This window comes from Eptatretus burgeri, chromosome 1 (genome assembly GCF_056783735.1).
Source record: "Eptatretus burgeri isolate ZD-2024b chromosome 1, Ebu_testis_v1, whole genome shotgun sequence".
Lineage (NCBI taxonomy): Eukaryota > Metazoa > Chordata > Myxini > Myxiniformes > Myxinidae > Eptatretus > Eptatretus burgeri.
In genome coordinates this window covers 138,688,234-138,699,811 of record NC_140961.1, presented here as the reverse complement: position 1 = coordinate 138,699,811, position 11,578 = coordinate 138,688,234, and the positions used below count along the sequence as shown (strand labels likewise).

At 41.5% G+C, this 11,578-nt stretch overlaps 1 protein-coding gene and 1 non-coding gene across 2 annotated transcripts; one reads left to right on the top strand and one right to left on the bottom strand.

The window, feature by feature from the left end:
* Positions 1 to 302: 302 nt before the first annotated feature.
* LOC147035589 (uncharacterized) lies at positions 303 to 11,235 on the bottom strand. The gene is made up of 6 exons (XM_085844815.1): positions 11,035 to 11,235; positions 4,217 to 4,241; positions 3,170 to 3,269; positions 2,894 to 2,975; positions 1,932 to 2,071; positions 303 to 1,723 (listed from the first exon to the last, which is right to left on the bottom strand). The coding sequence occupies exons 1-6, from the start codon at positions 11,057 to 11,059 to the stop codon at positions 1,604 to 1,606; spliced, it is 492 nt and encodes a 163-aa protein (XP_085700941.1). The 5' UTR covers positions 11,060 to 11,235; the 3' UTR covers positions 303 to 1,603.
* Positions 7,487 to 7,605, top strand: LOC147035590 (5S ribosomal RNA). The gene has a single exon (XR_015050065.1). It is a non-coding gene; the product is annotated as a 5S ribosomal RNA (ribosomal RNA).
* Positions 11,236 to 11,578: the final 343 nt, after the last annotated feature.

The following is an 11,578-nucleotide window of genomic DNA, read 5'->3' as shown; positions in this document are numbered from 1 at the left end:
GGAGTGCAAATCCTGCCTCCAACCTCCGAAAAAAAGTAACCCAACTGCAGGAGGGCATCCGCGGACACAGTTGGGCACTTTTGCAGAAGGTCGGACACAATGCAACCTTGCATTATACTGCTTGAAAATTAGGAATGCCTTCTCGGTGCACATATTACATACGACTTACCCCTGGCATTCCAAATACAAGAGTAATTCTTCCCTACTCAGTCACATGGTCCAGACCGCTTTCCCTTGCCCCCTCCATATAACAGTATGTTTCAACTGTGTGCAAAAGTAGCTCAATCGTAAAGAGAAGCACAGGCTGTTCGACACTTTATTTTCGTCACATTTATACAACACTGTAAGCATTAAAATAAGCCAAAGAGACATCCTGGGATGCAGTGTCTACACTTTGTGCACTTCGACGTGAGTTTCCCATCCATTCCTTCCAGGGGAGTTGGGTGGACTTCTTAGCCATGGTGGCTAAAATAAATTTGGGTTGCCAAATATAGTCACGTATTGCCAAGAGGCATGCTTTTTTGGTCATGAAGCAGTGGGATGGCCGAGGTGTCTTCCTGTTGCCTTCAATATGTGTTCATGATGCACATTAAAAACAATGCAATTTCCTTTTGTGTCCTCGTTTTCCACCTAAAACACTACATACAATGGGAAATATTTTTTCTTCACTTACATCATGAGCATGATAATTTCACGATACTACGGCAAAGAGTCAATAGAGGTGAGCAAAAGCCAGCAGTTGACGCAAGATGTAATTCCTCGTAACAAACTCATCTCGACAATGTATAAATGCTTGGTTGCTGTCTTGGGTGGTCTCATTGGCCATGTGGATGCTATAACAATGTGCAAAAAACACATCTCAAGCAGCCTTTATCTACAGCTGTTTATATCCTTTTCTGGGAGGTGGTAGTTTGCATGCTTCTTCAAAAGTCTGAGGCCTGCAATGCATTCTTCATCGACTCACTTTTTAAGGGTCTATTAAAGACAGAATCTCATCCGAAGTTGGTGGAGTCAGACTGTCACATTGATTAATTTTACATAATGAGCATTTAATGAATTGAATTGAGATTGATGATTCATCGGTGAGGAAAGAAAACAATACAGCTAAAAAAGCTGCCACTGATGCAATACCCCCATTATTAGTGCACTGGTGCTCATTTCACCAACCTCAGAAGCAACACAGGCTGAATTAACCACCCCACCTCGTGTTACTTCAACAGCCAACAGGCGCTTGAACTCAGGAACCGAAGATCCCAAGCCAGCCACCCTAACAACTGAGCCAACACCAAGCTTTCCTACCTGTTGATGTGAAATTATGGGGAAATATTTTGAAATTATTAAAGTCAAAAAGCAACAACAATTTTACGTAACTTCCTGGCTCAAGGCGTCAGTGAATAGTGAAAAAGAAAAGATCCTTCAGTTACAAAGCAAGCTTGGCAAAGAGGAACGAAAATGTTTCAAAAAGGCTTGAAAGTTACTTTGACTTGCAGGAATTTATTTGGCATGTCGGTGTGGAATTGGAATAAAGCTGAGGTTATTGGATATAGGCCTACATTGAACAACTGCATGCAAGTATGGGGTTACACATGGTTATTAAATCGTTTTAAACGAGGAGGCCGTGCGGTTGATTGGATTTTGCCACCATAAGAGATGGAAGTGGCTGATTATCATTTGATACATCTGAACTTCCTTCCTCCAAGATATCCTCCATTGGCAGCATGTCCTGGAATTAAACACGTGACATTCTGCATTAATAACATTAATTAATAGTAGATGTTGCTCGTTATTTACTTTTGCATGCACTTTGCGTCAGCTGCAAAACCATACAACCAATCATAAGTTCGCTGGGTGGCACAGCAAAAGCTTTGGCAGAAGGAAATGAAGATATGAGTGGAAGAATGTTTACATTTTCTGCATGGTGTAAAACTAACCCACACTCGTCCTCCGTTTTGATTGGTGGTCTGCCAAACTCCATACAATGGTGGCCTCCGCTCACCCATGTCGAAGTATCCACTGCTTTCCGTACTTTCATACTGCTGACCATTTGGCCAGCTTTGTGAGCTGCCTGTGTCTGTAACAAGCGATAGTTATAAATTACAAACCGTGATGGTCACAATGAACCTGTAGTTTTCGGTTCAAAAAAATAGCTTCTGTTATCTGAGCAGAAAATATCAAGGTTGGTATGCAAAGAGATTAAAAGATAAAAAAAAACTTGTTCACACATTTTTATGAAGTATCAACTGTATGTTCATATACATCAAATAACACAAGCAAGTAGTAATCAACAAAACGAGTATGTCCAGCGCTGATCATGAATATATTTGCTGTCCACGACTTTCCGATTCCTGGTTACAAATAATTCACCACCACATGTATGCACAGGTGTTTCAGTGATCTTTTGAAGTTCGTTTTATTTTTTCAAAATATACAGTTTTAATAGAATTGCGAGTGAGGATGTGCATTGCACTTCCGCATCAATTCTGTCGCTCCATTCTCTCCCCGACCACCCACTCGCTCATGTTGATCAGTCCCAATCTATCCTTCCATTTGTCAAAACTTTTAACTGTGCCACGGCTGCAAAATTAAATGTGTTACAAGCACATTTCTTTTTCCACTAAAAATATTTCATTCATACAACCCCATAAAGAAGAATGCGCTATTAATGTGAGCTCACTTCACATGGATACAATCTGGAGAACATCATGCAAGTTTTTGAGGGGGTTCCAAAATATTGAAAAAATATTTTGGTTCCTATAAAAAAAATAAATCCAGCTTGGTAGTTTGTAACCACAAACCATTTTTGTGGACCTTGCGACATTTTGTGAAAGCCAGTCAAGTGATTTTAAGAGGGTTTATAAAATAGATGCACAATGTTAATGAACGATTCACTTACCGAAGTTACTTTCTGAAAGTTCTTCTTGTGTGGTGACCATATAGTGCAAGTTACTGAAGATGTCAGTCGTAGTTGAGGTTGCCTACAAGCATGGGCAAGTCACTGAGTTATAGAATTGTCATCCAATGTATTTTGCCCTTACTATTCTCCCAAATCTATCAGATATTATCCCGACAATAAATTTAGGTCCATAGAAATCCATCAGATATTGCTGTACTGATAGTAAATTTACTAAACCTATGCTCTTTTGGATTTGGATTTGCAGACTTTACTCACCGGCTCACAAGACTCATAGCTGTGGTCCGACTGAGTGTCTGAAGTGCCTGCGAGGTCGCGCATCTGACTCGATGAACTTTCCACCGTGAAGGGCCATATCCTACAATAAATAACAAAGTGCGCAACATTCAACTCAGTGTGGACTGCTTTGCTATATATAGAGTGATCCACTACATATTTAATTACAATTATTAGGCAACAAACTCGTGTAAAAATCGCATTGTAATTACTCCGCATGCGTAAAGCAAAAAGCGTGGTTAAGCAATTGGTTCACTTTGTCTGTCTGTCTACAAACATCAGTTTATGATTGAGGAACAACTTCATTTCAATTGAATGTTATACTTTGAACGTGAATTGGAAAATGAACCTGTAGTTTAACATTAATTTGGCGATGAATTTGTCCCGATCGCACGTGCGCAGAGAGGAGTGAGAATTTTTTTACTCTGTCTGCCTGTCTGGCAGTCAAACAAAATTGAAAATCAAATCAAACAAATTGGCTTCCTCCTGCATCAAAGCTCCTTGTCAGGTAACTCATATTTAAAGGTGTTTTAATTCAGGCGAATTAAAGTAGCAGATAAATGAATGCATTTCGATGCAAATCCAGATGATGCGAATGAAGTCGTTTGTAATGTCAAGTTCACATATTTGGGCATATTAAAGATTTTCTTCCCAATGAGTTATAATTGCAACAATTAGAATAAAATTTATTTTTCAAATGATAGTTCCTTCTCCTATCGTTGTCATCAGATGGTTGGTGACTAATGTAGTGTTCTAAAAAAATTTTTTTTTTAACCTGAACATCCTTTTTATTCCAAGAAAATTCCACATCACACAATCCACAAAATCATCAGAATCAGAACAGACAAAAACCCATGCGACCTTCGTAAGATTTGGCAACAATACATTTCCAGATGATATTTACCAAGCGGTTTGTCATTGAAAGAACATCTCTTTCATCATCATCATCAAATTTAATTTTAGGAACATTTCAATGATGTCATTATTTTTGATGTGACTGTTATTCATAACGACCTTCATCATACATACCTTCTTATGAACTGCAAGCTTGAAACTACAATGAAAGGAAAGCCGTTAACACATTGAACACAAAGAAGCATTCAAAGAATAACAGTGAACAAATTCAAAGCACATTTTAGGTTTTTGTTTTGAGGACAAAGGTTTTCAAAATTAAACATGAGAAGAACATTCTCTGGACTCTCTAAAATAGCATCTTTACTCCAAAAGCTATTTTCAGGAATGTTCCTGAGCTACCTGGACAGCTTCCAGATGTAATTCATTTGTTGTGATATTTACCCCACATACATAGCGCAAAGCGTGGGAAAGCAATTGGTTCACTCTGTCTGTGTGCCTGTCAGTCTTTCACTCTGTCTGTGTCCGTCTGCCAACATTAGTTGGTGGACTTTATAGATCCCATGGTGTCCCTGGTGAAGAATAATCGAGCTATCGCCGGCACCATCAACAAGTTAGAAATTCCTGCCCGAACCTACAGGGGGTACTGCATTAACGGCACAGTCACGTCCTAAGCCACTGATACTACCCTGCAGCCTTGTGCTGCATACAAAACAAGAAGACTGTTTGTGTGTCTGTCTGACGATTGAGGAACTTAAATTGAATTTCATCTTTTCAACACTAAATCACTTATCGGTTTGTTTGCACTTCCAAACACTGGAAGTTCAGAAGGATTTTGGCTCTGAATTTGAAAATATTGTACGGTGGTCGGCGTCTCGCACTTCAATCTGTCTGTTTGTCAAAAATGAAAATCATGGGTGGTGATCCAAATAGGAAACTTACTGTTTTTAAGGATGTGGTAAAGGACAAAAACAACAGGCATGAATAACTGATTCAACGTGTTCAATCGGGTGGTGTAAAAATGGGGTTTTCCCAAATGCATAAATGGTGGTAAACTTCTGAATCAATGTTGTTTTTTTCTTCACCATTAAAAATTTCTTGCTGGGAGGATGTAAGTTGTGGGGTACCTCAGGAATCAGTACTACGACCATTATTTTTCATTATTTATATCAATGATTTGGATAATGGGGTAAAGAGTAAACTTTCCGAATTTGCAGATGACATAAAGCTTGGAGGTGAGGTGGATAGCAGAGGGGGTGGTGATCAGGTTCAGGAAAGTATTGAAACTTCCAGAGATTGGGCAAAAGATTTGCAGATGTAATTTAACCTGAGAAAGTGTAACGTGTTGGAGATGGGAAAGAACAATGAAAATAGAGATTACAGGATGTAAGGGATAATTTTGGAGCGTGTCACACAGGAGAAGGATCTGGGGGTGGTAATAGATGTGGGAGGTAAGCACTGGCAGCACAGTGCCAGATTGCTATAGGAAAAGCAAATAGGGTTTTAGGTTGTATTCGGAGGGGGATCAATTATAAATCAAAAGAGGTGGTTTTAACATTGTACAGGAATTTAGTGAGGGCCATATCTAGACTATTGTGTGCAGTTTTGGTCACCACAACTTAGGAACCTGCCAGAGAGAGGGTTCAGTGCAGGGTTTCTCGATTGATTTTGGGCCGACTTGACTCAACTCCGATGAGCGCCTGAAGGAGACAGGTCTTTATACACTATAAAGGAGGCTGTTATGAGGAAATATGATAGAGATGTTTAAGATAATGAAAGGTCCAGGTAAAATAAGTGCAGATGAATGATGAAACAGAGTAGACAGTGATAGGACCAGGGGCCATAGCTTGAGAGTAAAGAAGAGGAGAGTAAAGACGGTAGTAAGGCAGGGATCTTTTAATCAGAGAGTAGTTAATGCATGGAATGGTCCACTTGGAAAGGTTGTGGCAGCAGAAACAGGAGATAAGTTTAAATTGGAATTAGACAGGTACCTGCAAGTCATGGTGATGGAGGGGTATCGGGATTTTGGCAGGACCTTTATGTGGCTTGAGCTTTGATGGGTGATTGTGTGCATGTGTAAAGTGTTGTTTATGGGGGTCTCATCAAGGGGTGTTGTGTGGTTGATGTGTGTTTTTCACTGAAGAGTCTTAGCCCATGTCCCTCCCTGGAAAGAAAAAAAGATACAGAACACTCCAGAGAAAACCACAAAAAATGTTTTTTTTTAAACGAAAGAAAACACGACAAAAAATCCACAACAAACTCCAGAAAAAAACGACAAAAAAGAAAAACAAAAGTGTTTTTAATTTTTATTTTTGGGTGTGGTGTTGATGCTGCACAGCCACGATGAGCCGAATGGCGTCCCACTGCATCGATAATAGTGGTGTATCTTTGTGGGACGTATAAATCAGGGACTGGGATATTGGTGTTTTTTTTGGAAACATGTCGATGTATTATTCTGTGAACATTGTTGTACCTTTGTTCATACCGTTGTTCTGACTTTAGTGTTTTGTATCCTGAAAGAAGGTGACTGTTGTATCATCTTTACAGAACCTGCACTTATCTGTGCGTCCTGTCATTCTAAAAAATCTGTTCCTTTATTTCTTTATCTTTGCAAAGTTATTAGTACTCTGTCTCCATCCCAGTTCATCCACACTCTTGTTCACCAATCCCTTGAGCTTTTATCAACTTCTGTTCTGTGTAGTTCTTTTGAGAAATTCTGCTCTTTTTTGTTGTAATCATTTGTGTGTGATGGTTGCTCATGTTACCCTTTCACAAAGGAGAAAGAATCAACCATGAAGTTTGAGCCACGGGGAGCCTTCAACCACACTTGGATTGGTCATGGTGAGAGTGTCTGCTCTGAGTCTGGGAGGTCAAGGATTTGAACCCCGGTCGAGTCACATGAAAAACTTAAAATGGTACGTGCTGCTTCCTTGCTTCACTTGATCCTCGAGACTTGACCAAGAAAGAGAACAAACAAGCAATCATCACACAGACTTGAATGGTCCATTGTCCTCCTTGTGTGTTGAAGTTCCTTGTGAGGAAACTCATGATATTACGTGTTTTTATAAGTGTTGTATCTTCCACCTGTTGTTCCCTTGAACTCCTGAGAGTGGGATTGTAAGAAAAACTGACATTGTGTTGGAGTTCCAGAAGGAGTGAGTGCTGTTTTGCAGAGAAACTCCTGATTTGTTCGTGTTTGACATAATTCCTCCCCAATGGATTTACGTCTGAACAACCGGAGTGATGGAAGGAGGGAAACGATTATTCGCTGGTCAATCATCTTGTGTTTGTGCCGCTTCTTCTTCTTCAGGTTTGATTGCATGTGAATATGTTTTTTTTTTCGTGTGACGGTGTCTGTGAAGGAGCTGAAAAGCCAAAATTATTTCCCTTCTCGTGTTTACTTTGTTAGTTTTCATCTTCATGAAGGCTTAATGACGAGTTGTTGTTGCCTACGATCATACCACCCTGAATACGCCCGATCTCGTCCGATCTCGGAAGCTAAGCAGGTTCGGGCCCGGTTAGTACCTGGATGGGAGACCGCCTGGGAACACCGGGTGTTGTAGGCTTTTTGTTCTGCAGAGGGAGTCACCCTTTGTTTTCACTCATCCACGAATGACAATTAATCTATTTATTTTAATCACAACAGAACACTCTTCATTCGCCTTCATGTTTATATAATTGGGAAAAGACGAGAGTTTGTGATTCTCCTGAATCTGGTTTGATTATCTATTGCATGATTGCGTTTACAAACGAAAGAGCACGGACAAAACAACCAGAGATTGACCACCATTGCGCAGCCTTGATCGGCCTCATGGTCTCTGTTTATGTTGAAATTCCTTGTATTAAGGGAGTTCATGTTTATCGCGAATGAAGTGAGCTTCATACTCAATGCGTGCACCTGAGAGAATAGGAAACAACAACAACAACAACACAATACCCCTGACGATTTCGAATCCGGGTCGTTAGCTATGACCTTTTGCTTCTGGTTGTTTTTAAACGCTGTGCGGTGTATAAACACGATTGGTTTTATTTCTATCTTGTGAATATTACTTAACGTGTGCACATGAGAGAATAGGAAACAACAACAACACAATACCCTGGCAATTTGGAATCCGTGTCGTTGGCTATGACCCTTTTGCGTCCGTTTTTTTTTTTGCTTCTGGTTTTTTTTGTTCCCGGTGTTTGTCATGGAGAATGATGCATGCCGGGAGATAAAGGCATCGTCGGAGACATGAAAGGCCCAAATATCAGACATGGTGTATATTTCCTCCCCTGATTTTAATAAATATATCTCCCGCATCATCAAAATATAACTTTTAATTGTGATTTTCATTATTTGATCACTGATCCCGAATCCAGGCCGAAGTAACCGGAAATTACGTATATAGTTGTGAACAAGTTTTAGGTAAAGTCAGAATCGAATGTAAGAAGAATTCTACGTTCGCTTCTGGTATTTTTTTTTCGATGACATCCTGTTCTCAGCGGTGTAGTTGTTGTTGTGAAGGTAATGTTGAGGTAATACTTATTTTTTAAGATGAGATCCTGTTCTCGGGGGTGTAGTTGTCGTTGTGAAGGTAATGTTAAGGTAATATTAATTTTTTTAGATGAGATCCTGTTCTAGGCGGTGTAGTTGTCGTTGTGAAGGTAATGTTAAGGTAATATTAATTTTTTTTAGATGAGATCCTGTTCTAGGCGGTGTAGTTGTCGTTGTGAAAGTAATGTTAAGGTAATATTAATTTTTTCAGATGAGATCCTGTTCTCGGCGGTGTAGTTGTTGTTGTGAAGGTAATGTTGAGGTAATATTAATTTTTTCAGATGAGATCCTGTTCTAGGCGGTGTAGTTGTTATTGTGAAGGTAATGTTAAGGTAATATTTATTTTTTTCGATGAGATCCTGTTCTCGGCGGTGTAGTTGTTGTTGTGAAGGTGATGTTGAGGTATAATGTTGAGGTAATATTAATTTTTTTTCAGATGAGATCCTGTTCTCAGCGTTGTAGTTGTTGTTGTGAAGGTCATGTTAAGGTAATATGAATTTTTTCAGATGAGATCCTGTTCTAGGCGGTGTCATTGTTGTTGTTGTGATGAAATAAAGGATGAAGTGACGCGCGATCACGTGTCGTGCAGCTCGCACACGGAACAGATAAAACCGAGATGCCGCGCGGTCGGTGGGATTGTCCCTGGGGCATTGTCATTTACGGCGGTGGTTCACTTGGTGTTCGTTGAATGGTGAGAATTGAGAGCATACCGGACTCCGTGCTTATGCTGGCTAATTGCTGATATATTTTTCGGTGATCGACTGCACATGTATTCCTTACTGCACATGTATTCCTTTTGTGTCTGTAGAGACGGCTTCAATCAATGAAATAAAGCCTTATACTCCGAAGGTCTTTCTCTCGCATTCACTTCAGTTGTGAAGGTAATGTTGAGGTAATATTTATTTTTTTGCAAAAAGACTTTAATTTGATATGTTTAAGAAGTGAATGTAAGAAGAATTCTACGTTCGCTTCTGGGCTTTGCCTATTCCATATTAGTCTGTATGCACAAAGCGAGTAACGTCACAGTGGAAGGTTAGGCTCCGCCATATTGAGTGGAAAAAAATCATGGCGACCACGCACGTGTCACGCGAACTTTTGGGCTATTTCCATGGATTAGATGATATTTCTAAGAAGAGGTACTGTGAAAAACTGAAGCTGTGTGTTCTTCGTGAAGATCCTTATATTATTTCAAAGGACAAATGGACAACAGAAAGGAAATTTTGGCCTCAAATCGTTTTCCCCGACATCTATATTTACCTTGTTGAAACGCCGAGTCCTTACACTCAAGCCAGCCTGAAAGCCTTCAAGAGTATGGACGCTTACTCGTATTATGTCGCCGGGTTTGTTGGTGACATAATCTCGACGAAAGCTGACAAGAACTGTATTATCGTGAGGGCAAAGGTAAGCCTGTTTTCTTTCATTTCACTATTATTGTATTCGTTGTTGCTTGTTTTGTTCAGAAACCAGCGTCACTTTTTTAACCTGACTGCTGCCACAAGTTAATTTCAAGTGAAGCTCTTGTCTAAATGCTAACTTTGTAGAAAATCTTCGTTCGTCAGTTTGCTTCCAGATACATGATATTTTTTCCATGACAAACATACGGACTTCACGGTGTAATGCCACACTGCTGTGGATATTTCCAATTCTAGTTTTTTATGTACTAGTACGGGCCCGTAAGTGCGTGCCCGTAGGTGAGTGCCAGTATGTGCAGCCCTCTCTCGCCCCCCCTCTCTCGCCCCCTCTCTCACCCCCTCTGTCCCCCCTAGTCTCACCCTTCCTCTCTCCCCCCTCCTCTCTCGCCCCCACTCTCATCCCACCTCTCCTGTCCCCCCTCTCTCGCCCCCACTCTCACCCCCTCTCTCTTGCCCCCCTCTATCCCCCCTTCGTCTCGCCCTTCCTCTCTCCCCCTCCTCTCTCGCCCCCACTCTCATCCCCCCTCTCCCGTCTCCCTCTCGCAGATATTGGTCGACAGATAAATGGCCGTAACTTGGGAACTGCTTGTCCGATTAATATCAAAACTCGAAAAGGCACATCAGCGGGTCCCCGGCAATATTCCTGGCAAGTTTCAATCAGATCGGACCGTCAATCGTGCAAATAAAATAATAAATAATAAATAAATAAACATTAATTGTGACGTCATAGCACCGTGTCTTGTCAATGGTCGACAGATAAATGGCCGTTACTTGGGAACCGCTTGTCCGATTGATATTGTTGCGGTTGTGGAAATTCGCAAACCACCATTCAGGTCCCGTAGGTGAGATATCTCTGTAAGTACATGAGTAGTTAGCCCAAACACGTTGTTTAGGGTGAATAAATGTGATTCATTCGGGCTGCGACGCTTTGAGATTGTCGTTTTTCAGTTCTATCTTCATTTTGAACCAATCACGTCTCAACCGCCATCACACAACAACCACCAACCACAACGCCGCTTCACAACAACGCCAACAGCCACAACCTTTACCTTCACAACTCGCTCCCGCAAACATCGCATCACCGCCATTCCAAACGGCACCATGGCCATAAACCACCACCTTAAACCCTCCACCACCTTCACCTCTCCTTCTGCGGCCATTCCCGCACCACCTGTGAACACCGAGCGTCGGGCTGTCCTGGGCTCGTACAAGGTGCGCCCCGAACCGCGAGTGCAAAATGCGGCCTTTCCGAGGAGAATTCGGATCAGGAATGCTACACGCCCACTTCTGATCCGTCCAATCAGCAAGCGCGGGGCGGTTTGGCCCCGCCTCCAGGCGCGTCTGTGTAGAATCGCGATATGCAAATTCTAGGATCAGGGGAGACTTACGCCCCTTTTCTTCCGTCCAATGGGCAAGCGTGGCTCCACCCCCGAGCTCGTTCTGATCCAGCAATTTGCATATGGGTTCTCCTGCCGGCCTATAAAGCGCAGGGCGAATTTGAGCAGTCTGTCGGGGTTCGGAGTCTGTCGGGGAGCTGCAGAGAGAGGAAGCCTGGAGCGCGGTCGAGTCGGTTTGAGCGCAGAGTCGGCGTTG

Coding starts and splice junctions, on each gene's coding strand:
- LOC147035589 (XM_085844815.1), bottom strand. CDS start 11,059: ATGTTTGCGGGAGCGAGTTGTGAAG. Junction 4,242..11,034: donor TGCGGGAGCGAGTTGTGAAG/GTAAAGGTTGTG, acceptor CTTTCATTGTAG/TTTCAAGCTTGCAGTTCATA. Junction 2,072..2,893: donor ACTTTCAGAAAGTAACTTCG/GTAAGTGAATCG, acceptor CGCTTGTTACAG/ACACAGGCAGCTCACAAAGC.